Source organism: Chiloscyllium plagiosum, unplaced genomic scaffold (assembly GCF_037043375.1).
Source record: "Chiloscyllium plagiosum isolate Xiang-an unplaced genomic scaffold, Cpla_swu_hap1 HiC_scaffold_43, whole genome shotgun sequence".
NCBI lineage: Eukaryota > Metazoa > Chordata > Chondrichthyes > Orectolobiformes > Hemiscylliidae > Chiloscyllium > Chiloscyllium plagiosum.
In genome coordinates, this window is record NW_028270181.1 from 18,161,602 (window position 1) to 18,189,244 (window position 27,643).

General features: G+C 43.2%; 2 protein-coding genes across 2 annotated transcripts; both read right to left on the bottom strand.

The window, feature by feature from the left end:
* Positions 1 to 1,190: 1,190 nt before the first annotated feature.
* On the bottom strand, positions 1,191 to 18,412 carry dusp13a (dual specificity phosphatase 13a). The gene is made up of 4 exons (XM_043678906.2): positions 18,287 to 18,412; positions 12,408 to 12,561; positions 6,189 to 6,409; positions 1,191 to 1,778 (listed from the first exon to the last, which is right to left on the bottom strand). Exons 2-4 carry the CDS (start codon positions 12,557 to 12,559, stop codon positions 1,579 to 1,581), a joined length of 573 nt encoding a protein of 190 aa, XP_043534841.2. The 5' UTR covers positions 12,560 to 12,561; positions 18,287 to 18,412; the 3' UTR covers positions 1,191 to 1,578.
* Positions 18,413 to 18,681: 269 nt separating this feature from the next.
* LOC122541848 (dual specificity protein phosphatase 13A-like) lies at positions 18,682 to 26,881 on the bottom strand. The gene is made up of 3 exons (XM_043678903.2): positions 26,678 to 26,881; positions 23,840 to 24,057; positions 18,682 to 20,121 (listed from the first exon to the last, which is right to left on the bottom strand). The coding sequence occupies exons 1-3, from the start codon at positions 26,845 to 26,847 to the stop codon at positions 19,895 to 19,897; spliced, it is 615 nt and encodes a 204-aa protein (XP_043534838.1). The 5' UTR covers positions 26,848 to 26,881; the 3' UTR covers positions 18,682 to 19,894.
* Positions 26,882 to 27,643: the final 762 nt, after the last annotated feature.

Consider the following 27,643-nt stretch of genomic DNA (forward strand, 5'->3'; position numbering starts at 1 on the left):
TCTCTCTCGCCTCTGTATATTTAGTTTGGGTGTTGCTAACTTTGACCTTCGCCTGAGCCTGGGCTCTAAGCCGAGGCAGGGTCACCATTGCACAGGTGGTTAGCCTATTTTTAACTGGAGCCTGAAATCCTAACCTTGGGCCCACATTCCAGCTCTGAATGCAGGCAGGAAGCCATAGGCTAATCATCCTAGACATGTAGAAGAGTGGTCAATGTGTAATGTAGCCTGAGGAATCACAGGAAATACATAGCGCAAAGGGTAGCCATTCAAACCCCATTCCCATGTTAGCTCTAAAGCCTCAGGGCTCCTCATCATGTGTGGGATGCACAGGTGTATGGCCCAGACTCCAATTCCTGGCACTGAGTGAGGCTCTATGTCCGTCTGATGCTGGCTCTGAATGTCCTAGGATTTTGACGGAACAAGGCCAGATGATATAGTGGGACTTGGGGACGATGGGGGAGTGGAGCCATCTTCTTCCAGGGGCTGTGGACCTAGCAGCCACTCTGAACCCCTGTGCAACTGCTTCTTTCTGAGAAGCAGTGGGTGACCTGCATGGGATCTCTCCGTCGTGTTCCCACAAATGCAACAGGACAGTGACTATGCAAGATCTCCACAATTCATTTCATCCCCACCCCCATGCTGGGATGAGTGCTGCAGCCCGGGCAGTAGGATTCAGGAAGGTAGCTGGCTTCTCCCAGGTGCCATCGACCATAAACAGGTGGCACTTAGAGGGCTAGGCCTTACTGCTGTGGGAATCCAGTAAGTAACAGCATTGTTAATGTACTGGTGCTTCCTGAAGGCGATGTGCCTATTATCCTGACAGCTGCCACAGGTCCTACATCCTGGAGCACTCCTGTGTACCTGATGCATTTGAGAATGAGGATGCCTTACAAGGCTGGTGACTGGATAGCAAGCATTACCCACTGTGACCAGGGCTCATGCTACCCCCTGACTGATAGAGAGCGCAGGTTAATGCTACCGAAGCCTCTACCAGGGCCATGGTGGAGTTGGACAGTAATGCTGCAGAAGATGTGATTGAATGGGTGCAGGGGCTGGGTTATAGTCAGGACAGTGTGCGCACATTGACTGCTGCATCTCCTACGTTGCCACAGTGATTACACTTCAAAAAAGTATGCCATTGGCTGCACAAAGCTCTGAGACTCTTTGGTCATAAAAGGTGCTACAGAAAGCAAGTTTTTGTTTCTTTATTAATTCTCCAAGACATCATAACAAGGATGACAGCCTTGGATGCAATAAACCACTAATTTCTAAACTCTTTATTTCATTCCATCATTGCACAGGAACTATGGTTGAATTCACAGAATCCCGACCATTGTTACTACATTTCCTTTTAGTACACAAGTGATAAAAACAGTGTTCTTTGGTGCCAATAAAGCTGTGTTAACCCATTAAACAACAGACAATCATCTCTCATGTATCCAAGAAGATGCTGAACTAAATTGAAAGCATAAAGTTCATAAAATCCCCATCTACTTTCAGTGTATTATTTTCCATTGAGATATTTTGTAAATGAAGCCTTGTCATGAGGTCACCACGTGTCAAGCATTCAAGGTCCAATCATCCTCTCCTTTCTTTCATTAGGGCTCTGTCAAGTTCTTGGAGTTGGGAGAGGAAACCATTGTTGGGCGAGATATTCCGATGAGCACTCACTGTTTTAATCGCGTCAGCCAGAGTCATCTTTTCACAGATCATTAAATACGCAAGGACTAGGGTGGCTGCTCGGCTGATTCCCATAGCACAATGGACAAACACTTTACCTGCAAAGGAGATAAATACTGGTAACAGCACAGAATGTCCCTAGTTTGCTGTATGTAGGAGTAACTGAGATTACCTATGACTTGAGATTGTTACACCACACTGTCATATAATGATCAATGTTTAGTGGATCCTACTGAAGACTCTCTTTCAATTATTTTTTATAGTGTTAATAGACAAAGGGAATCTGAATGGTACAATGATGCTGATCAGGGTTTGCATCAAGCCCACAATCTTTAATTTTCTCTGTGAATCCTGAATGATGTCAGCTTGTACTGTCTCAATCCAGTTGCAATTTATCATAGGCTCATGTCATTGTCTGGGCAATTAGGGATGGGCATTAAGGGCTAACCTAGTCAGAGATACCCACATCTCATGAACAGATTTAAAACAATACTATGACAGTGAATGGATTACCTCACTCACTGGTCACAGGAAGAGTTGGTCTTAAACATGAAAATGTTCCAGTGATGTAATAATGTATACTTTTAATTTGTGTTGTATTTGCTTTTAGGGTCAGTACACAAATGGAATGAATACAGTGTAGCTGGTCCCAACACCCTTTATCAGATAATGGGGAGGTGATGGTCTAGTGGTTTTATCATTAGAGTATTAATCCAGAGGCTCCTGCAATGTTCTGGGGACCCAGCTTTCTAACTCAGCGTCTCTCGTCAGTGAGTCCATTTTGGATGAAAAGAATGATACAATCATTCCTGAAGAAGGGCTCATGCCCGAAACGTCAATTTTCCTGCTCCTTGGATGCTGCCTGACCTGCTGCGCTTTTCCAGCAACACATTTTCAGCTCTGATCTCCAGCATCTGCAGTCCTCACTTTCTCCTGATACAATCACTCAGTCTACATTTGACAAGATTTCACATTCAAGGATAGATTAACAAATGAATAACCTTTCAGAGAGTCATAGTTACACAGCATGGAAACAGACCCTTCGGTCCAACTTGTCCATGCTGATCAGTTTTCCCAAATTAAACTAGTCCCCTTTGTCTGTGTTTGGCCCATTCCTTTCCATTCAGCCCTAAATGTTTCCTATTCATGTATCTGTCTAAATGTCTTTTCAATGTTGTGACTGTACCTTCATCTACACCTCCTCTGGCAGTTTGTTCCACACATGAACCACCCTCTGTGTGAAAATGTTGCCCCTCAAGTCCCTATTACATCTTTCTCCTCTCACCTTAAAAATATGCCCTCTTGATTTGAACTCCATCATCCTACGGAAAAGACCTTGACTATTCACCTTATAAGGTTACCCCTCAACCTCTTATGCTGCAGGAAAAACTGTCCCAGCCCCTCCAGCCTCTCCTTAAAACTCAAACCATGTAGTCTCTGTAATGGCCTTGTAAATCTTTTCTGCTCCCTTTCAAAAGTAATGGGGTACTTTCTGTAGCAGGGTGACCAAAACTGTACTCCAAAAATGGCCTCAATGTCCTGTACAGCTGTAACGTGACATCCTAACTCCTAGACTCAAGGCTCTGACCATTGAGGCAAGTGTTCCAAATGCCTTCTTCACCACTCTGTCCAGCTATGTACCTAAACCCCTAGATCTCTCTGTTGGACAACACTCCCCAAGGCCCTACCATTAATTGTGTAAGTCCTGCCTTGGTTTGTCGGATCAAAATGCAATACCTCACATTTATCTAAATTAAAAACCATCTGCCACTCCTCAGCCCATTGGCCAAACTGGTCAAGATCCCATTATACTCTGAGATAATCTTCTTCACTGTTCATGGTGCCACCAATTTTGGTGTCATCTGCAAGCTTACTAACCATGCTTCCTACATTCTCATCCCAATCACTATATAAATGACAAACAACAGTGGACCCAGCACCAATCTCTGCAGAACACCCCTGGTCACAGGACTCCAGTCCTAAAAAACAACCCTCTTCCACCACCCTCTGTCTCCTACAATCAAGCCAATGTATCCAGTTGGCTAGCTCTCCCTGGATCCTATGTGATCTAAGTTAAACTAGAATCGATGGGTATCGGGGCAAACTCTCCCACTGGTTGGTTGAAGAGCAGCAGGTCCTGACAAGCCAAACAGATTACCTCAGCAAATTAGATGTATAGGGACCATTGAACTGCCTTCCTGGTCTTTCCCTTACCTATAACATCATTGTGTGTGTGTGTGTGTGTCGGGGAGTATTTTGTAAAGGGATTAGAACTTTCATTAGTAGAGTAATATATCAATGATTCATAACCTGGAGCTAGAAACAATTCATTTGCAATAAATAGTAATTCTTGCTAAGTACTGGTCTGTGCTTCCTATCAACCTGGGTCTAACAGGCAGGTAAGTTGTGAAATTTTGCATACTTTTCTGAAGTCTAACTTCTATGACAATTCTGGGAATTGCTGGCCTCATTTTCTACCTGCTAACACAGTAAGCTGTACCAAATGAAGTTCGTCCTTTTCAGTGGTGCTACATATGCTAATATTCAAGATCTAATGAAGTACAACAGGGTTTTTTTAGATTAGAGTAGATTACTTACAGTGTGGAAACAGGCCCTTCGGCCCAACAAGTCCACACCGCCTCGTCGAAGCGCAACCCACCCATACCCCTACATTTACCCCTTACCTAACACTACGGCCAATTTAGCATGGCCAATTCACCTGACCTACACATCTTTGGACTGTGGGAGGAAACCGGAGCACCCAGAGGAAACCCACGCAGACACGGGGAGAACGTGCAAACTCCACACAGTCAGTCGCCCGAGGCGGGAATTGAACTCGGGTCTCTGGCGCTGTGAGGCAGCAGTGCTAACCACTGTGCTACCGTGCCGCCCAGACACTTATTGGAAAAGGATAACAAATATCATCCAATGGCCTTGGAAACCACACAAATAAACAGTTTAGTTAAAAGTTTCCAAAACATTGGTGCAAGTAGAGGCTATAAGTATAGACATGTATTTATCCAAATTTTTAAAGGAAATCCAACACAAAGGACATTCTGACAAAAGTTTGCCCATGGAGTGTTACGTGGATAATTGTTCTCTTTGGGACAATGTACATTTGACTGGTTGTTGACTATCTGGGCAGGACACCTGGGGTTTGCATTTCCCATTTGATATGGTCTTTAAAAGGACTCTGACACACAGACGATCTGTTTCAGATAAATGCAGCCTTTGTCTGAAGAAGGGTCACTGGACCCAAAATGTTAACTCTGATTTCTCTCCACAGATGCTGCCAGACCTGCTGAGTTTTTCCAGCAATTTCTATTTTTGACTGGGAACAATTGTCTGGATAAGTATTCCAGTGGGAGAAAGTGAGGACTGCAGATGCTGGAGATCAGAGCTGAAAAATGTGTTGCTGGAAAAGCGCAGCAGGTCAGGCAGCATCGAAGGAGCAGGAGAATCGACATTTCAAGCATAAGCCCTTCTTCAGGAATGAGGAGGTGTGCCAAGCAGGCTAAGAGAAAAGATGGGGAGGAGGGACTTGGGGAGATTTCTCCACCTTCCTCTTTTCCCCTCCCCCCACTTTTTCTCAGTCCCAATCTTCGGACTCAGCACCGCCTTCTTGACCTGCAATCTTCTTCCTGACCTCTCCGCCCCCAACCCCTCTCCGGCCTATCATCCTCACCTTAACCTCCTTCCACCTATTGCATTCCCAACGCCCCTCCCCCAAGTCCCTCCTCCCTACCTTTTAGCTTAGCCTGCTTGGCACACCTTCCTCATTCCTGAAGAAGGGCTTATGCTCAAAAAATCGATTCTCCTGCTCCTTTGATGCTGCCTGACCTGCTGCGCTTTTCCAGCAACACATTTTTTAGCTAAGTATTCCAGTGGGCTACATTCACAGCTGCACTAAAGAATCAGGACTTGTGTAACACACCACAAACACAGAGAGCTCTCAGTCTGCTCATACCCAGTAAAATTCCAACTTGGTTCCAGATATGAAAAGGACCACTTCTTCCAAGGGACCTAAAATATTCCCTCTTTTTTTATTTATCCCACTGCATTGGGGCATGGATAGGGTAAATAGGCAAACTCTTTTCCCTGGGGTCAGGGAGTCCAGAACTAGAGGGCATAGATTTAGGGTAAGAGGGGAAAGATATAAAAGAGACCTAAGGGGCAACTTTTTCACGCAGAGGGTGGTACGTGTATGGAATGAGCTGCCAGAGGATGTGGTGGAGGCTGGTACAATTGCAACATTTAAGAGGCATTTGGATAAGTATATGAATAGGAAGGGTTTGGAGGGATATGGGCCGGGTACTGGCAGGTGGGACTAGATTGGGTTGGGATATCTGGTCGGCATGGACAGGTTGGACCGAAGGGTCTGTTTCCATGCTGTACATCTCTATGACTCTATTTGGAAATATGATGAAATCTGTAAGGCAGCTAGGGAAGCAACCACTTGAAACGATAGACGTGACTTTATTTTCAAATTACCTTGGACATTCACTTACCACCAAGTGTGTTTAGTCCAGCTCTGATGAATTTAGCAGCTGGGTAAAAGAAAGGACTAAGATTGAAGTTTGGGTCATCAAATGCCTCTACTCCATAGTAATGTATTCTCATGTCCTTATAATATGTGGCTCCAGTGTTAATATTGTACTTCCCATCAGCAGCATTGAGGACATGTGTAATCCTCAGTCTCCTTAGGGTTCCCTTGTCTCGAGCAGTCCACCTGGAGAACATTAAATAATTATTTAAAGCTGGCTACAGCATCTGGTTATGGCAATGATGATTGGAAATTTCACTGCCCTCACATGCACACAGACATTAACCCAAAATTTGCTGAAACAGGCCACCTCACAGCTCATGTCTCAGTGCAGATCACCAGTTGAGTCTCCACTTCCAGCCCTGATACTGACAGAGGTCTCCGGTAGGGTCTTGATGTTCAGATTCTCATTGTTCATAGTCATGGAGAGCCAATACTAATCACTGCCACCACCCCACACATGCACTGAGAGAACAATGTACTTGCCTTGTCTTCTACTGATAAACTAGTCTACTTTACCACCTTTTTTTAGCAAAGGTCCACACCCATTTAAGGCAGCCCTGAATATTGGGTGAAAGTGAGGACTGCAATTGCTGGAGCTTAGAGTCAAGATTAGAGTGGTTCTGGAAAAGCACAGCAGGTCAGGCAACATCTGAGGAGCAGGAAAATCGATGATTCAGGCAGGAGCCCTTCATCAGGATGGGCTTTTCCAGCACCACTCTAACCTTAGCCCTGAATATTGCCTGAGCCAATACAGTGGTAGATGTGCTTTAAGCCCATAGTTTCTGTAGAACATGGTACCAACTCCATGCACCTGAGCTAAAATGAAGTTATAAAATGAAAATAATATAGAGTCATAGAGATGTACAGCATGGAAACAGACCCTTTGGTCCAACCCGTCCATGCCGACCAGATATCCCAACCCAATCTAGTCCCACCTGCCAGTACCCGGCCCATATGCCTCCAAACGCTTCCTATTCATATACCCATCCAAATGCCTCTTAAATGTTGCAATTGTACCAGCCTCCACCACTTCCTCTGGCAGCTCATTCCATATTCGTAACACTCACTGCGTAAAAATGTTGTCCCGTAGGTCTTTCTCCTCTCACCCTAAATCTATGCCCTCTAGTTCTAGACTCCCCGACCCCAGGGAAAAGAGTTTGCCTATTTACCCTATCCATGACCCTCATAATTTTGTAAACAACTATAAGGTCACCCCTCAGCCTCCGATGCTTCAGGGAAAACAGCCGCAGTCTGTTCAGCCTCTTCCTATAGCTCAAATCCTCCTGCAAGTATCCGTAACATTTCAATGAACATTTATACTATTCTGGAGGGTAGCTAGAGTGAACTGATTGCTTACTTGTCCACGACCACTAACCACGAGTTTCAGTTTTAACAGATGAAGGTTGTGTGGGTGCTTTAATAGATGAAGGTTGTGTGGGTGCTTTAACAGATGAAGGTTGTGTGGGTGCTTTAATAGATGAAGGTTGTGTGGGTGCTTTAACAGATGAAGGTTGTGTGGGTGCTTTAACAGATGAAGGTTGTGTGCGTACTTTAACAGATGAAGGTTGTGTGGGTGCTTTAATAGATGAAGGTTGTGTGGGTGCTTTAACAGATGAAGGTTGTGTGGGTACTTTAATAGATGAAGGTTGTGTGGGTACTTTAACAGATGAAGGTTGTGTGGGTACTTTAACAGATGAAGGTTGTGTGGGTGCTTTAATAGATGAAGGTTGTGTGGGTGCTTTAACAGATGAAGGTTGTGTGGGTACTTTAATAGATGAAGGTTGTGTGGGTACTTTAACAGATGAAGGTTGTGTGGGTACTTTAACAGATGAAGGTTGTGTGGGTACTTTAACAGATGAAGGTTGTGTGGGTACTTTAACAGATGAAGGTTGTGTGGGTGCTTTAATAGATGAAGGTTGTGTGGGTACTTTAATAGATGAAGGTTGTGTGGGTACTTTAACAGATGAAGGTTGTGTGGGTACTTTAACAGATGAAGGTTGTGTGGGTACTTTAATAGATGAAGGTTGTGTGGGTACTTTAATAGATGAAGGTTGTGTGGGTACTTTAACAGATGAAGGTTGTGTGGGTACTTTAACAGATGAAGGTTGTGTGGGTACTTTAATAGATGAAGGTTGTGTGGGTACTTTAATAGATGAAGGTTGTGTGGGTACTTTAACAGATGAAGGTTGTGTGGGTACTTTAATAGATGAAGGTTGTGTGGGTACTTTAATAGATGAAGGTTGTGTGGGTACTTTAACAGATGAAGGTTGTGTGGGTGCTTTAATAGATGAAGGTTGTGTGGGTACTTTAATAGATGAAGGTTGTGTGGGTACTTTAATAGATGAAGGTTGTGTGGGTACTTTAACAGATGAAGGTTGTGTGGGTGCTTTAACAGATGAAGGTTGTGTGGGTACTTTAATAGATGAAGGGTGTGTGGGTACTTTAATAGATGAAGGTTGTGTGGGTACTTTAACAGATGAAGGTTGTGTGGGTACTTTAACAGATGAAGGTTGTGTGGGTACTTTAATAGATGAAGGTTGTGTGGGTACTTTAACAGATGAAGGTTGTGTGGGTACTTTAATAGATGAAGGTTGTGTGGGTGCTTTAACAGATGTAGGTTGTGTGGGTACTTTAACAGATGAAGGTTGTGTGGGTGCTTTAATAGATGAAGGTTGTGTGGGTACTTTAATAGATGAAGGTTGTGTGGGTACTTTAACAGATGAAGGTTGTGTGGGTACTTTAACAGATGAAGGTTGTGTGGGTGCTTTAATAGATGAAGGTTGTGTGGGTGCTTTAACAGATGAAGGTTGTGTGGGTACTTTAACAGATGAAGGTTGTGTGGGTACTTTAATAGATGAAGGTTGTGTGGGTGCTTTAACAGATGAAGGTTGTGTGGGTACTTTAACAGATGAAGGTTGTGTGGGTGCTTTAATAGATGAAGGTTGTGTGGGTGCTTTAACAGATGAAGGTTGTGTGGGTACTTTAACAGATGAAGGTTGTGTGGGTGCTTTAATAGATGAAGGTTGTGTGGGTACATTAATAGATGAAGGTTGTGTGGGTGCTTTAATAGATGAAGGTTGTGTGGGTGCTTTAATAGATGAAGGTTGTGTGGGTACTTTAACAGATGAAGGTTGTGTGGGTGTTTTAACAGATGAAGGTTGTGTGGGTGCTTTAATAGATGAAGGTTTTGTGGGTGCTTTAACAGATGAAGGTTGTGTGGGTACTTTAACAGATGAAGGTTGTGTGGGTACTTTAATAGATGAAGGGTGTGTGGGTACTTTAACAGATGAAGGTTGTGTGGGTACTTTAATAGATGAAGGGTGTGTGGGTACTTTAATAGATGAAGGTTGTGTGGGTACTTTAACAGATGAAGGTTGTGTGGGTACTTTAACAGATGAAGGTTGTGTGGGTGCTTTAATAGATGAAGGTTGTGTGGGTACTTTAACAGATGAAGGTTGTGTGGGTGCTTTAACAGATGAAGGTTGTGTGGGTACTTTAACAGATGAAGGTTGTGTGGGTACTTTAATAGATGAAGGTTGTGTGGGTACTTTAACAGATGAAGGTTGTGTGGGTACTTTAATAGATGAAGGTTGTGTGGGTACTTTAACAGATGAAGGTTGTGTGGGTGCTTTAACAGATGAAGGTTGTGTGGGTACTTTAATAGATGAAGGTTGTGTGGGTACTTTAATAGATGAAGGTTGTGTGGGTGCTTTAATAGATGAAGGTTGTGTGGGTACTTTAATAAATGAAGGTTGTGTGGGTGCTTTAATAAATGAAGGTTGTGTGGGTACTTTAACAGATGAAGGTTGTGTGGGTACTTTAATAAATGAAGGTTGTGTGGGTGCTTTAATAGATGAAGGTTGTGTGGGTACTTTAATAAATGAAGGTTGTGTGGGTGCTTTAATAGATGAAGGTTGTGTGGGTGCTTTAATAGATGAAGGTTGTGTGGGTACTTTAATAGATGAAGGTTGTGTGGGTACTTTAACAGATGAAGGTTGTGTGGGTACTTTAATAGATGAAGGTTGTGTGGGTACTTTAATAGATGAAGGTTGTGTGGGTGCTTTAATAGATGAAGGTTGTGTGGGTACTTTAATAGATGAAGGTTGTGTGGGTGCTTTAATAGATGAAGGTTGTGTGGGTGCTTTAATAGTTGAAGGTTGTGTGGGTGCTTTAATAGTTGAAGGTTGTGTGGGTGCTTTAATAGATGAAGGTTGTGTGGGTGCTTTAATAGATGAAGGTTGTGTGGGTGCTTTAATAGTTGAAGGTTGTGTGGGTGCTTTAATAGTTGAAGGTTGTGTGGGTACTTTAACAGATGAAGGTTGTGTGGGTACTTTAACAGATGAAGGGTGTGTGGGTACTTTAACAGATGAAGGTTGTGTGGGTGCTTTAATAGATGAAGGTTGTGTGGGTACTTTAACAGATGAAGGTTGTGTGGGTACTTTAACAGATGAAGGTTGTGTGGGTGCTTTAACAGATGAAGGTTGTGTGGGTACTTTAATAGATGAAGGTTGTGTGGGTACTTTAACAGATGAAGGTTGTGTGGGTGCTTTAATAGATGAAGGTTGTGTGGGTACTTTAATAGATGAAGGTTGTGTGGGTACTTTAACAGATGAAGGTTGTGTGGGTACTTTAACAGATGAAGGTTGTGTGGGTACTTTAATAGATGAAGGTTGTGTGGGTGCTTTAATAGATGAAGGTTGTGTGGGTACTTTAATAGATGAAGGTTGTGTGGGTACTTTAACAGATGAAGGTTGTGTGGGTACTTTAACAGATGAAGGTTGTGTGGGTACTTTAATAGATGAAGGTTGTGTGGGTACTTTAACAGATGAAGGTTGTGTGGGTACTTTAACAGATGAAGGTTGTGTGGGTACTTTAACAGATGAAGGTTGTGTGGGTGCTTTAACAGATGAAGGTTGTGTGGGTACTTTAACAGATGAAGGTTGTGTGGGTACTTTAACAGATGAAGGTTGTGTGGGTACTTTAATAGATGAAGGTTGTGTGGGTACTTTAACAGATGAAGGTTGTGTGGGTACTTTAACAGATGAAGGTTGTGTGGGTACTTTAATAGATGAAGGTTGTGTGGGTACTTTAATAGATGAAGGTTGTGTGGGTGCTTTAATAGATGAAGGTTGTGTGGGTACTTTAACAGATGAAGGTTGTGTGGGTACTTTAACAGATGAAGGTTGTGTGGGTACTTTAATAGATGAAGGTTGTGTGGGTACTTTAATAGATGAAGGTTGTGTGGGTGCTTTAACAGATGAAGGGTGTGTGGGTGCTTTAACAGATGAAGGTTGTGTGGGTACTTTAATAGATGAAGGTTGTGTGGGTGCTTTAATAGATGAAGGTTGTGTGGGTACTTTAATAGATGAAGGTTGTGTGGGTGCTTTAACAGATGAAGGTTGTGTGGGTGCTTTAATAGATGAAGGTTGTGTGGGTACTTTAATAGATGAAGATTGTGTGGGTACTTTAATAGATGAAGGTTGTGTGGATGCTTTAATAGATGAAGGTTGTGTGGGTGCTTTAACAGATGAAGGGTGTGTGGGTACTTTAAATAGTCACCTAAAGTGTGGTGGAGAAAGGTCAATGTGTTCAAAAGGAAGTTAGACTGTTATTGAAAAGGAACTAAGTGCAGGGTTACAGAGCAAAGGAGAATGACACTAAGTGGGACATTCATTCAAATACAGCACAGTCACAGTGGACCAAATGGCCTCCTTGTGCCCTGTGATAATTCTGTGATTCTGTTAAAGCTAGTGAGAGCTTGATCATTACATTCAGCCTTAACCTGCCACTGGAGACAACAATGACATAAGGCCTCCAGCCTGGGAGGCAGGTTTCAACCCTCCTATATTGGGGCCCGGAGGAGCACAATGCTGACCCTACAGGGAATGACACCTGCCCCAGTCTCCTAACACCCCCAGCTCTCACCTTTCTGTCCGTAGTCCCTGCTATGCAGCAACTACCTACAATCACTGAGAGGCTTGGGCCCCCCCATTAACCCTTGTTGGTAATTTAATGTCAATGAGTCCAAATGGTTGAAATCATCAGACTGTCTGTTGAATAAGAAATAAACTCACTGGAGCCTATTCCCACTGGCTTACTGCTCTTTTTTAAAACCCACCCTCCATTTTACAATGCAACAAAGGCTGTTAGTTGAGTAATTTTTTTCAGGCAGTGTTCTTACGCATCTCCCAGGTGTAGGTTTGGCCAAACATGATTCACATGGCCACTTCCTCCTGGTTTGGTCCACAGAAGCCGGTTGAGCTCTGATATAGTCGGAGGCTCATACTCCTCCTTCCTCCGTGTTAAACCAGACCGTGATACAAGTGTGTCCATTTCTGAAACGCAAGGTTTATTATGATTATTCTTTTTAGAAGTTGTACATATGTGTTGCTATCAACTCTTCTTTTCACTGTTTTTAAAGCATAATGATTGTATTCAGGCTAGAAACTGATTGAGTCAGTTGAGTCAGTTTGAGAGAACTCGTATTTTTAACTTACTATAATTTGTTTTAAATTTGCTGTGCAAATTCTGCGACAGATGTGTCACTGCAGAATCAGACTCTCAGTTTTCTTATTGATGCATCCCCTTGATTAAGGCTAAATAGTCAGGGTGTTAAATATTTTGGGCTAAAGTTTTGGGAGTCCTTTGCTGACAGTCTGTGGATATTTACCATTCATCCTTTGGATATCCCACACTGTGTGAACATTGTAAAACCCAGGGATATAAGGGGCTGGATTTTAAAATCTCAAAATCTGCTGGTGAGTTTGAAGGCATGAGTGGGAAGTGGCTTACTAAATGCAGCATATGGCCTGCCCAAAAGTAGAAATCGCTGGAGAAACTCATCAGGTCTGGCCGCATTTGTGGAGAGAAAAATTAGAGTTAATATTTCGAGTTCAGTGATTCTTCTTCAGAACTGGGTCTGCTCACTCTGACATCTTCCCTTTTACTGAGGGGTGGAGGCACTGAGATCCTCCCTGGAGCTTAAGAGACCCTGAAGTCGAAAATTACTGGCCTTGAGCCAACTTCCTCTATTATTTTATCTGCCTAGTGGGATAGCCTGACAGATTTTACTGGTTGAAAGAAGAACAGGGAGTAGGGCCTTCCTCTGGTAGGTTGTCTGCTTCCATTGAAGTCAAACTCCCCACCCCCAACGCCCAGTGTTTCTTATCTATTAGCTTCAGTGTAACTTCCATAACGTCCACCTCGTTGGGATCTGGCTGTAATCCTAGCAGTGACCACCGTACTGTTAGGGCACTACCAACTATGGCAAAGGTAATTCCTATTCCACTGCGTGCTAGTGTTGTGTGACCAGAGTAACACTCATCCTGGTTTTGAATTGACTTTGTTAATTAGCAAGCAGTAATTAGTAAAACATTTTATTTGCCCTTTTCTAAGTTCACAATTGTGCACCAATTCTGCTTTATCAATTCTCCGACCCTATCAGGTCTGGCTTCTGTCATAAGACAGAACATAAAGACAAGAGTTAGCCATTGAGCTGGTTTTGCCACTTCCTAATATAAACAGCTGACCTACACCTAATCTCTATTCCCACATCTTTGTTTCGTAACCTTTGATTCCTGTATCTAACATATATCCACCAATCTTGGTCTTGGAAATTCAGTTCACTCAGCATCCTTCCTCGCCTTTTGGGGGACAGAGTTCCAGATTTCCATTGCTTTTTGTATCAAAAATACTTTTCCTAATATCAGTCCACAGTGACCTTGATTTTATTTTGAGATCGTGTCATCTTAGTCTGTGGCAGGAGCTATAGTTGTGCTGTACCCAACTGGTCGGTGGCTCAAGTATTAGCACTGCTGCCTCACAGCACCAGGGATCTGGGTTCAATTCCACCCTCAGGCGACAGTGTGGAGTTTGCACATTCTCCCTGTATCTGTGTGGGTTTCCTCCAGGTGCTCTGTTTTCCTCCCACAGTCCAAAGATGTGCAGGCTAGCAGAATTGGCCATGCTAAATTGCCCATAGTGTCCAGGGGTGTGAAGGTGGGGTGGATCAGCTGTGATAAATGCAGGGTTATGGAGATAGGATCAGGAGCTGAGTCTGGGTGGAATGCTCTTCAGACAGTCGGTGTGGACTCAATGGGCCGAATGGCCTGTTTCCACACTGTAGGGATTCTAAGATTCTACCCTAAAACGCTCTCACCACACAGAGGCTTCTCTCTCCACTGGAGCAAGTCTTGACCCAAAGGATTTTTCACATCTTTTAATACCTTACTGCCTTATTTATATGGACAATGATCCAGCTTCTGACATAGTATTTGATTCATGCAGGCCAGCAGAAAAGTCTGCATCAAGTTCCTTTATTTCAGCCTGAGCTCTATTTCTTTCATGTTTTTCCTCTTTCTCAGTCATTCACACCCACAAATGGAAAAAAGAGACAAGCTGGGATACAAGGTATTCCATCATGTCTGCCATTGTTGCCCTACTATTGGGTAGCAGTAATGGTAATTAAAGCATAATGAGGTCAAATCCATTTGTCTTGACCTTTCACTACCTTGAAGATCAATGAGGACATGAACCTATAGCCTTATGTTTAGATCCTTTGTGTGAACAAGGTTCCCCAGTTCTTAATGAACTAAACTATCAATATCAGATTATTTAGTTCATGCAACGTTTGTTATTAAAGTACATTCATTATTGTGGAAACCGTTGAACAGAACTTTAACAAGAAAAATCAAAGAACTGCAGATGTTGGAAGTCAGAAACAAAAACAAAAATTGTTGGAAAAACTCAGCAGGTCAGCAGTTTTAACATTTCGGCTCCAGGTCCTGAAGAAGGGTCACTGGACCCGAAACATTAACTCAGCTTTCTCTCCACAGATGTGGCCAGACCTGCTGGGTTTTTGTTTTTGAACAGACATTTAATGTTGTTTGGCGGCATGGTGGCTCAGTGGTTAGCACTGCTGCCTCACAGCACCAGGATCCCAGGTTTGATTCCAGCCTCGGGTGACCGTGTGGAGTTTGCACGTTCTCCCCGTGTCTGCGTGGGTTTCCTCCGGGTCCTCCGGTTTCCTCCCACAGTCAGGTCAGGTGAATTGGCCATGCTAAATTGCCCATAGTGTTAGGTGCATTAGTCAGGGGGAAATAGGACTGGGTGGTTTACTCTTCAGAGGGTCGGTGTGGACTTGTTGGACCGAAGGGTCTGTTTCCACACTGTAGGGAATCTAATCTTGTTCTCCCAGAAGCATCTCTTGCTGGATATGGTACCCTAATAGTTGAGGAGAAAGTGAGGTCTGCAGATGCTGGAGATCAAAGTTGAAACTTTATTGCTGGAACAGCACAGCAGGTCAGGCAGCATCCAGGGAACAGGAGATTCGACGTTTCGGGCACAGGCCCTTCTTCAGGAATGAGCAGAGAGTGTTCAGCAGGAGAAGATAAAAGGTAGGGAGGAGGGACTTGGAGGAGGGGAGTTGGAAATGTGATAGGTGGAAAGAGGTCAAGGTGAGGGTGATAGGTCGGAGTAGGGTGGAGGCGGAGAGGTCAAGAAGAAGACTGCAGGTCAGGAAGGCGGTGCCGGGCTGGAAGGATCCGGCTGAGACAAGGTGGGGGGAGGGGGGATGAAGAAACTGGTGAAGTCCAAGTTCATCCCCTGCGGTTGGAGAGTTCCCAGTCGGAAGATAAGACGCTCCTCCTCCGACCGTCGGGTTGTTGTGGTTTGGCGGTGGATGAGTCCAATGACCTGCATATCCTCGGTGGAGTGGGAGGGGGAGTTGAAATGCTGTGCCACAGGTTGGTTGGGTTGGTTCGTCCGGGTGGCCCAGAGGTGCTCCCTGAATCGCTCCGCAAGTAGGCGGCCTGTCTCCCCAATATAGAGGAGGCCACACCGGCTGCAGCGGATGCAGTAGATGATGTGGGTGGAGGTGCAGGTGAATCTGTGGCGGATATGGAAGTTTCCCCTGGGGCCTTGGAGAGAAGTGAGGGGGGAGGTGTGGGCGCAAGTGTTGCACCTCCTGCGGTTGCAAGGGAAGGTGCCGGGAGTGGTGGTTGGGTCGGTGGGGGGTGTGGATCTGACAAGGGAGTCGCGGAGGGAGTGGTCTCTACGGAAAGCTGATAGGGGAGGGGAGGGAAATATATCCTTGGTGCTGGGGTCTGTTTGGAGGTGGCGGAAGTGACGGCGGATGATGCGCTGTACATGGAGATTGGTGGGGTGGTAGGTGAGGACCAGTGGGGTTCTGTCCTGGTGGCGGTTGGAGGGGCGGGGCTCAAGGGCGGAGGAGCGGGAAGTGGAGGAGATGCGGTGGAGGGCACCGTCGACCACGTCGGGGGGGAAATTGCGGTCCTTGAAGAAGGAGGCCATCTGATTCACCTGCACCTCCACCCACATCATCTACTGCATCCGCTGCAGCCGGTGTGGCCTCCTCTATATTGGGGAGACAGGCCGCCTACTTGCGGAGCGATTCAGGGAGCACCTCTGGGCCACCCGGACGAACCAACCCAACCAACCTGTGGCACAGCATTTCAACTCCCCCTCCCACTCCACCGAGGATATGCAGGTCATTGGACTCATCCACCGCCAAACCACAACAACCCGACGGTCGGAGGAGGAGCGTCTTATCTTCCGACTGGGAACCCTCCAACCGCAGGGGATGAACTTGGACTTCACCAGTTTCTTCATCCCCCCTCCCCCCACCTTGTCTCAGCCGGATCCTTCCAGCCCGGCACCGCCTTCCTGACCTGCAGTCTTCTTCTTGACCTCTCCGCCTCCACCCTACTCCGACCTATCACCCTCACCTTGACCTCTTTCCACCTATCACATTTCCAACTCCCCTCCTCCAAGTCCCTCCTCCCTACCTTTTATCTTCTCCTGCTGAACACTCTCTGCTCATTCCTGAAGAAGGGCCTGTGCCCGAAACGTCGAATCTCCTGTTCCCTGGATGCTGCCTGACCTGCTGTGCTGTTCCAGCAATAAAGTTTCAACCCTAATAGTTGAGTTGCTCTGTCTGCAAATATGAATCCTCTTGATGGAACACCTTCATTGAAAGCTGGGCAGGTACTTGTCAGAACAGAACATCTAGGAGAAAGTGAGGACTGCAGATGCTGGAGATCAGAGCCTGAAGAAGGGCTTATGCCCGAAACATCAATTCTCCTGCTCCTTTGGTGCTGCCTGACCGCTGCGCTTTTCCAGCAACACATTTTTAAGAACAGAACATCTACCCATCATCAGAGAAGACCAAGAGTGTAACTTCAGAGATGCATCCTCAAACTACATTGCAAAATTTCTTAACTACAACTGGCTTCTATTTACTGCGTGTTCAACTTTTCAAGCCAATACATGTAACTGTAGTCAGTTGCAGCAATCCCCATCCTTACTTTATTCCACACGTATAAAATAAACCCACCACTAGGAATCAATGCTCATTTTTCCAGGCCTTTCCATTGAGTAAAGTTTGAGCAATATTAAAATGTATCAAAGGAGAATTTGTGGAAACCTTACCAGTTATCTGTCTATTAATAAAGTTTACCAAACTGACTACTTGATTATATCAGTCATTTTCTTTAAACTCTATCATTAAACAGCTAATAAAATTACTGAAATATTGGAGTTACTTTCTTCTCTGCCTGCAGATATGTTCTGTGTTTATTTGGTTGAATATGCAGACATTAACTTTTATATTACTTCTTGTCCAGTGAACTATCATCCGTTGATGGCCCAATTATGTCTAGACGTCCACGAGATAGAAATTTGTATTCTAATGCCTTGTGATAGCCCATCATTACATTAAACCATGCACCACTCAGCGTTTACTAACTTACTTTCTTTTTTTTGTAGTGCCACACGTTAACTGCCAGATTTGACCATTTAGCAACAATGACTGTCTATCAAAAGATAATTTAACTCATTGCCTGTTAAGAGCAATAACAAGGAGCAGCCTTTGGCCAAACTTGGAAAAGATGAACTGTACTTAGATTCCTAGCTGCAGACTATCAAACGTTTGTTCGAGTAAATATAACTGTCAGCTTCTGAACCATTCCTCTGAGCCAACAAAAACTGTTAAGCTGATATGAGCATTGTCTCTCTCCCCATTATGCAGTTTGTGGAACTTACCGTCTTAAATTCTTACTGTGAATTTGTTTCACGGCTCTTCCTTCCTGTCCCTACTCCATTCCCCAGTTACTAAGCGATGCTCTGTGCCCTTCTCCCCTATCAGCAAAACATATGACTCGGTGTCTGTGTGCAATGTCACCTCCTAAACCGCGCAACTTCTCAGATTGCTGCCAGATGTCAGCCTGGGTTACTGCCAGAAAGGGTGGCCAATGGCTGATTACCCCAGGCTGGCAAGTACTGGGGAGATTTAACAATTCCCTCCCATTGCATTTCTTCAAAGTTCCATTATGTTAGAAGATGGGGAGAAAAAAAGTGTTAGAAAAACTTTCTTCATGGATCACACAGAGGCAGAAGAGATACCTCATTTTCATAATAAAGGCACAACAAACAACTGACAGAATGATATTCTTTATTCTGTTATGTTGTGAGTTACAAACAATTTTTCAGTCTTAAATATTATGGAAGAGTTAGAATTAGAGAAAGTATTGTGATGTAAAATCACAAACTATTCTTCAGACAGATTTTCTTAATAAACAATATGTCCATTCACTTGGATTAATGGTAGCTGCTATCCAAATAGTGCAATTATTCCCTCATTTCTGACCCTTTCTTTAATATTGTGGTGTCACTACACACAGAATAATTGACAATAAATTGGATTTCAATTTTGATTGTTTAAAAAAAACACAACCATCTCTTAACCCTTTGCCCCAAATGGATATTACGGGGTGGTTCTGAAGTCCAGTAGTGAAGAAGAAACAATCAGACAAGTTACTGCAGTCAATTGTCACTTTGAATTGAAGAAAGCCTGAAATCAGGATCCAAATGTTGTCTAGTTAGTTGTAGAGCTGTGTATCATTTCCTGGTGGACTCTGTCCGGTGTCAGGGAATAAGAAATAAGAGCTGCTAGCATTGTGGATCAATGCATATTTCAAAAGGAAAGTTTTGCAAAGATGTTGCCAGGGTTGGAGGATTTGAGCTATGGGAGAGGTTGAATAGGCTGAGGCTGTTTTCCCTGGACCATGGGATGCTGAGGGGTGACTTTATAGAGGTTTATAAAATCATGAAGGGCATGGATAGGATAAATAGACAAAGTCTTTTCCCTGGGGTGGGGGAGTCCAGAACTGGAGGGCATAGGTTTAGGATGAGAGGGGAAAGATAAAAAAGAGACCTACGGGGCAACATTTTCAAGCAGTGGGTGGTGTGTGTGTGGAATGAGCTGCCAGAGGAAGTGGTGGGGGATAGTACAATTGCAACATTTAAAAGAAGTTTGGAGGGGTATATGAATAGGAAGGGTTAAGATGGATATGGGCCTGGTGCTGGCAAGTGGGACAAGATTGGGTTGGGATATCTGGCCGGCATGGACAAGTTGGACCGAAGGATCTGTTTCTGTGCTGTACATCTCTATGACTCAATGATAGGTCAGAGGGACCATATGATCTCTTTATTGTAGGCAACCTCATTCACAGTGCAAAGGAATGCAAATAATATTGTTGGAGTAAGCTATTGCATTACTTCAGTCTGTAAACTGCCTGAAAGGATTGAAGTATCCCTCCACTGATAAGAAACATTTCAAACTTTGACCAAGACGCAGCAACTGATTGACCCTCAGCAAAATGTGGCATCTTTGGTCAGCTGTAGTTTCTTCTCTTCATTTAGCTTTATATCCAATTTGCGTAATTGTTCCAGAAATCCCCAGTTGGGTGAAACAGGCCTGTATAAAATGAGTCGGTTTACTGCATCGAGCAGTGAGCGGTTGTGATAAATCATAAGGTAGGCCAGTACCAGGGAGGCTGATCTGCTCATCCCAAGAATGCAATGCACCAGGAGTTTTGCTGTGGAGAAAAAGAGAACAGTTGAGTGTTTGGATCGTGAGTGACAGCCAGTCACATAGTTGTTGCATTCTAAATTCCAAATGTGGAAAAAGAGGACTCCCCAGTGACTGTGTGAATAAGAGACTGGAACTGAGCTAGAGTCAATTGTTAAGGTCCAACTCATGCAGCGTTGGTTAAGGTGGTCAAGATGTTAATGTTTTCCCATATTACACCAGGGCTTTAGAAGGGAAAGATCGGTGGGGGTTCTTAACCTCAGTTACTATCCAAAGTCTCATAGTAGCAGATTGATATGTGTTGACATGATGTGGGAACTAGGTTTTGGCTGAAGTAGATCAACCTCCTAGTGGGTCAATCCACTAGGATTGGACCTTCCCGTGAACCAAACATCCAATGAGTGGCTGAAGGTACAGAAAACTGTTGACATCAGGGGGCAATGCCTTCGTGCCAGAAAACTGAGGAAAAGAGAGAGACTAAACATTCTATCGAAATGACATCGTGAATTTCCTATTATTCACTTTTTATCAAATAGTTTTGTTCAAAACAGATGACATCACCATTGAATTATCTTCAGGGAATTAGAATCATAGAATTTTACAGTATCAGAGGAGGCCATTTGACCCATCATGTCTGTACTGACTCCTGAAAGAGCTAGCAAGCTAGTCCCATTCTCCAGCCCTCTAAGTACATCACTTTCGAATACATTACCAGCTCTTTTTATGAAACCTTCTTTGGAGTCTGCTTCCATCATTCTCTCAGGCAGCACATTCCAAATCCTAACAAATCTGAGTAAAGACGTTTCTCCTCATCTCACTCCAAACTCTCTTGCTAACAAACTTGAAATTGTGACCCCCTACTTAACTGACATACCAGCTTGTGGAAACAGAATATCCTTCTTTACCCTGTCAAAATTGCTCATAATTTTGAGCACCTCACTAATGTCACCTCTTACTCCAAGGAAAGTAAGTCCAATTTCTCTAATCTGTCCTTGCATTTAAAATTCCTCATTCCTGTATCATTCTTGTGAATCTCCTTTGCATTCTCTCCAAGGCTTAAGTATCCTTCCTTTTTGTTTATATATATATTTATTGAAAAAAACATTTTGTTTACAAAAAAACACAAACCGAAAGAAAAAAAGCAAAACAAAGTTATAAAAGTACAAAAGTACAGAAAAGTAGGAATAATATCGCACTATTATGTTATATTACAATAATGTTAACGATAAACTGCCTACTACTCTCCAGATTGTAGTCGACTCTTATTTACTTAACTTAATCCAAACTAGCACAAACTCAAATTAAATAAGATAACATTAAATTAAATTACAATACAACAGAATTAAATTACACTACGCTGTACTATATTACATTACTCCACTCACCGCACTTCCATATGGCTCCCGTCTCTGCGGGCAACAGTGATTATATCCGTACTTACTAGGCCTCCCCCCCTCCACCTCCTCCTCAGGGTCCCAGCATTTTTCCTGAAAGTTTGAGTTATTAGCTAGAGTAATTAAAATGCCTATGACTCGATCTACATTAACTCATTAAAAATCACACTACACCAGGTTATTGTCCAACAGGTTTATTTGGGAGTACATGCTTTCGGAGCGCTGCTCCTTCATCAGGTAGCTAGTGAGGCAGGATCATAGGACACGGAATTTATAGCAAAAGATCAAAGTGTTATACAACTGATGCCATGTATTGAACAAACTTAGATTGCTGTTAAATCTCTCATAACTTAGAATGGGTTGCAGATTTCGATTCATTAATATGTAAATCTCAGAACTTCTTTCAAGTCACATTCCCAAGATAACTTAAGGTTTTATTTAAAATAAGGTGACATCTCAGTTCAGACAATGCATTAAAGGTGTGAGGTTATAGTCTGTGTGTATTCCAACCTTGATTCAGACTGGTTCTATTTCCAAAGTAAGATTTTATAACATGTCACATGGACTGACTGCCGACAGATCATATGCTTTTTGATTGTGTGAATTTGCATTTGCAGATTTGTATTTGCAGATACATTCTATCTTGTTTAAAAAGCACACGCTCTGTCGGCAGTCAGTTTACAGGGATACCAAAATCTGGCTTTTTATTTGTCTTTGGCCTTTATTGATTATGAAATCTTGATCCCAATAAGAAAGAAATAAGCAACAGCCACATTAGGGTGGCCTCTTGTGGCACAGTGGTAGTGTCCATAACTCTGATGTAGAAAATCTCAGTTTCAATCCCAGCAGCACCTGACATGTTACTTTATGTCTGAGTGGGGTTGCTTAAAAAATTAATAATTGACTTAGGCAGCTGCTGGTGGGCTGTGGTTAGTAGTTGTAACATATTTGATTGTTTTAATTAGTTAATTTGGTGGTGAGTCTGCAAAAAAAATGATGTGGAAATTCCAGTAGAGAGTGTGTCTGGTGCAGATGCCAGTTAATACAAAATGCTGTGCACTTTGGCCTCTCAATTTTTTCTATATGTGTTTCTGGTCAGCTTAATTTATTTGTGCGCAGGCGATAACTTTGTAAGTGGCCTGTGTGGAAATTTGCAGGCTGAATGGTCACACAACACAGTGCGGAGCACTGACGCTAAGCTAAGAATTCTGTGAATATTTTTGTAATGTTTATTCTTTCACGTGTCACTGGCAAACTGTCGCCTGTCTGTGATTGCCCTTGAACTGAGCAGCTTACTAGGCTTAATCAGAGGTTATTTAACAGTCAAGCACTGTGGGTCTGTAGTCATGTGTAGGCCAGATCAAGTTAGGTTGACCGATTTCCTTCTCTAAAGAACATTAGTGCACCACATAGGCCTTTGCAACAGTCAGCAATAATTTCATGGTCAGCAACCATTAAGAGTTGCTGTTAATTTCAGATTTATTACTTGAATTTAAATCCCAGCAACTGCCATGTCCTCAAAGCATTAGTCTGTGTCTCTGGATTACTAAAACAGTGACAATACAACTGCCATTATCTGCCTTACATTAAAGTATCATTCATTAATAATTATCCATGTTGCGCTTCCAACCTAATTACTGTCGGTTTAGTGAACAATTTGTGGTTTTAATCTTTAGCATGTGTGGGTACTGTCTATGTGCACAAGAATGAAGCTTACAATACCTTGTGCTTCTGCTGGACCCTAGAATTAATTCACTGCATGAAGGGTGATTACTGACCTCACTAAATGTTGTCATGTTTCAATCCATTGCTGTAGCTGATTGTGAATAGATGTACAATTTTGTTAAGGAAGAGGCTGAAGGGTTATCTGGCTCGGTAGGAAGGTGGATTCGGGGTTTACAATCAGGTCAGACAACCTTACTGAATGGTAGAGCAGGCTCAAGGGGCTGAATTGCCTACTCTAGCTCCACCTGATGAAGGAGCGGCACTCCGAAAGCTAGTGTTTCCAATTAAACCTGTTGGACTATAACCTAGTGTTGTGTGATTTTTAATTGTAACTGAACATTTCACCTTTTCTTGGTCCCACCCCTTTGAAATCAGAAGCTTTGGATGCAGACACAGGGTCTCCCTGTCACTCTATGCTCATCCCTGATTTGCCAATGGAATGCACCATGTGACTGTCCCTTTTCAGCAGAGTAATGTGGTGACTAATACGATGAAAGGGTCAACATCTTATAAAATCCTCCTCGTCTACTCTAATTGAGTATTTCCATACAATGACATTGTCCAGTTAGCACATTCAAATATAATGAATGCTAAAACATGCCTTACCATTCGGAGTGTTCAGTGTTTGATGTATCTGTTCAGCTGCAGTGTAGAAATATGCACTCAGATCAAATTCTGGGGAATCATCAGCTGCTATACCATAGTAATTTATTTTCTTGCCGTAGAAGATTTGATCTCCCACACTGCCCCATTTGGAATGTGCAGCATTTAACACATGAGTGATCCCCATCTTCCTTAATTGTTTCTTGTCATGGGCTATCACCCTATAATGAGAACAGAATGATCATGTAAGACAACAGTGTGATGTTGCACTATTTACTGTAAAGATTAGGAGAGCCTGTGGCACAATCTCTATTGTGCATTGAGTTAGTCAATAGCTCAGTCAGTGATACGTCTGCAGGGCTCCATACTTGGTAGCTTGATATATTATGGAATATACCATTGGTTTGGACCTATACGTCAGGAGGTAAATTGAGAAGTTTGCAGGCAATACAATATTGACTGTGTGGTTGATAATGAAGAAACAAGAATTAGACTGCAGGAAAATATCAATAGACAGTGGCAAATAGAGTTCAATCCAAGCTAACAAGGTAAAGGAACACCCAAAAGCATACTGATGAAGTGTAGAAAAACAGAGAAATCATCGACTAATGGTCCACAGATCCTCAAAGGTGACTAGATCAGAAGATAAAGTATTTTTATTTATTCATTTGTGCAGTGTGGGTATCACTGCTGGCCAGCATTTATTGCCTATCCCTAATTGCCCTTGAGAAGATGGTGTTATGCTGCCTCCTTGAATTGCTGCAGTCCACCTGCTGTGGGTTGAACTACAATTCCATTAGGGAGGATTTTGACCCAACGACAGTAAGCAATGGCGATATATTTCCAAGCCAGGATGGTGAGTGGCTTCAAGTGGAAATTGAAAATGGTGGGTTCCCTTGTATATGCTGCCCTTGTCCTTCCAGATGGAACGGTTGTGGATTTGGAAGGTGCTGTCCAAGGATCTTCAGTGAATTTCTGCAGTGTATCTTGTAGATAGCATACCTTGCTATCAACTGAACATTGGTTGTGGAGGGAGCGGATGCTTGCGGATGTAATGCCAATCAAATGGGCTGTTTTGCCCTGGATAGTGTAAAGCTTTGTGAGTGTTCTTGGAGCTGCATTCATCCAGGCAAGTGGGATATTTACCCTTACTAGCTTCATTAGCTGGAGTATAAGAGCTTGGAATTTAATAGCATACAAGGGTTAGGCCACACCCAGACTACAGCATGAATTTCTGGTCACCATTCGATGGAAAGCTGTGTTTGCAGCAGAGAGACAGAACAAAAGAAGTGTATGAGGGCGTTGCCTGGACATGAGAACTTTAGTGAGGAGGAACATTGGATAGACTGAGGTCTAAGTGTCTCACTTTCTGTATGAGCTACTGGTTGTTCAATGAGTTACTGAAGAATTGCCTGCTTGTTGATCTTCCAGGTATGGAGGGTCAAAAATGGAGTAAACATGTCATATTTTTAGCATCAAATGTATATGTTTATGTTCCAAATTGTTGGTAATTCAGCAAATGGAAGCACCTGTTTGAATTTCAACTGAGTGACCACAAGAGTGACACAGAGGCAAGTCCAGTCATGGCTGAGAGTATCTCACTGTTGAAGCAATTATGATGAATATATTGGGAGTTATTCTCTCATCTCACCTCAGACAGTGACCTCTAATCTGACTGAATGATTGGTCAAGCTCCCCAGGCAGCATGGGCACCTCCTGTTCCTATGTTTCTGATACACAATTGAGGATTCAAGTACTTGCATTCATAGATTTAGCGAACACCATGGGAGAGCTGTGATGGTTCTCATCTATTGAGTTGAATAGAATTTATTGTCATGTGTATTGAGGCACAGTGAAAAGTTTTGTCTTGTGACCAATACAGGCAGATCACAGAGTTAAGTAGCATAGATAGTAAATAATAGGTAACAGCGACAAAAGCAAAAACATAGGTACAGACGAATATTAAGAGTTTGTGAGTCCATTCTGTATTCAAACAACAGTAGGGTAGAAACTGTTTCTGTAGGATAGAACCGTGTAGGCCACTTGATAGATCATTACTTAAGAGTGCCTTATTATTCCACAATGAATAAGACATTAATCAAAAACCTCACTGTCCTCACGCGAAGCAGGCCACTGTGTAAGCACCCTCCCTTCAGGTTCCTATTAATTATTGGAAAAAAAAGTAAAAACATATTTTCCTCTCCTTTTAGCACAGATCACGCATTTTGGAAATACTGGACGCACAATTATATAAATTTGAGAAGTTATTTCTAGGACAGACTGCAGTCATAGGATCCCTACAGTGTGGGAGCAGGCCATTCAGTCCACACTGCCCCTCCAAAGAGCATCCCAGCTAATCCCCATGAGCCCATATTTTCCATGGCTAATCCAGCTAGCCTACACATTCCTAAACACTATGGGCAATTTAGCACAGCCGTTCCACCTATCCTGCACATCTTTGGACTGTGGGAGAAAACCAGAGCACCCAAGGGAAACCTACACAGACACGGGGAGAACGTGCAAACTCCTCTCAGGCAGTTGCTTGAGGCTGGAGTTGAACCTGGGTCCCTGGCACTATGAGGCAGCAGAGCTAACCACTGAACCACCAGGCCACCCTTGTATGACCTATGGGAGATTTAGAAGTTTTTCTTAATTTGTTTTGTTTTAAGCCTAGACAGAGCTACCACCAATTGTTTCCTCCACAGTAATAAACCAAGTTTAATTTGTGCCAATTTTCAGTGCCAATTAATATATTTAAAAACATAAATCTGTAGTGAGTTACTCATCCTAAGTGGTGTTTGCTATAAGTGTACTATCTCTGTGACATGTGTGAGTACTTACAAATCCCCAATGTAGAGGTTAGGCCACACTTCGTCGATATGGTTTAGCTGGGCTTTGCTGCTCTCCAGGGTCATCTCCAGTTCTGTAACAGAAGGTGATTTTGGATCATGGATTGTGTTGTCAGTGGAAGGATCAGGACCATCTCCCGATAGAGATTCTGTTGCTGACATGGGGACAGTTTCTCTGGAAGTATTGCTTTTGAAGTCTCACCAGCCCTTCCCAATATTCTCTGTTGAAATGATTCTGACTGCAAATGAAACAGTGTTGATCTCCCTCTGACAATTGCAAACAGCTGTGATTCCCTTCTCCATTTCATGCCATTTTATATGTGTATATATATATATATATATATATAAAATAACAACAGACTCCATTTTATGCAGAACAGCTTTTAAATTTAGCTTTTAAACACAGCGCATAATACAGGAGACATAAATTCAGTTCATTATTGTATAATTTAGAACTGGTGGGATGATGTTAACTGCATGCTGTATGACTGTGAAAGTTTGCGTGTTGCAGTAATAGTGACACTGCCTCTGAGGCAAGGAGGCCTTGGTTCAAATCCCATCTGCTCCAAAGGTGTGTAATCATATCTCAGAAACTATCCGCAACTGATCATCCTGAATAGGACCAGCCCCAATAGAGGATGCAGCTTTCACCTGTTTCTTCCTAACTCAACACAAATATTTTGCCCATTTACATCCATGATTCTTCTGATGCTTTAAGTCACTTTCGGATTTTCCAGTTTGTGGGCTCCAGCTGCCTCCTCTTCAGTATGGATGTGCAATCCCTTTGCACGTCCATTCCCCATCAGGATGATTTCCGGGGACTTTGCTTATTCCTGGGAAAATGGCCTGAACCAGCCCCATTCTCCCCCAACCTCCTCCACTGGCCGAGCCCATCCTCACTTTGAACAACTTCCCCTTTAACTCCTTCCACTTTCTTCAGGTCAGAAGTGTGATCATG

Excerpts from the sequence above, each read along its gene's own strand:
- LOC122541848 (XM_043678903.2), bottom strand. The coding sequence starts at position 26,847 with ATGTCAGCAACAGAATCTCTATCGGGAGATGGTCCTGATCCTTCCACT. Across the intron at positions 24,058-26,677 it reads AACCTCTACATTGGGGATTT|GGTGATAGCCCATGACAAGA; the intron begins GTAAGTACTCAC and ends TTCTCATTATAG. Across the intron at positions 20,122-23,839 it reads AACACTGAACACTCCGAATG|CAAAACTCCTGGTGCATTGC; the intron begins GTAAGGCATGTT and ends TTTTCTCCACAG.
- dusp13a (XM_043678906.2), bottom strand. The coding sequence starts at position 12,559 with ATGGACACACTTGTATCACGGTCTGGTTTAACACGGAGGAAGGAGGAG. Across the intron at positions 6,410-12,407 it reads AACCTACACCTGGGAGATGC|GTGGACTGCTCGAGACAAGG; the intron begins GTAAGAACACTG and ends AATGTTCTCCAG. Across the intron at positions 1,779-6,188 it reads TGGACTAAACACACTTGGTG|GTAAAGTGTTTGTCCATTGT; the intron begins GTAAGTGAATGT and ends TCTCCTTTGCAG.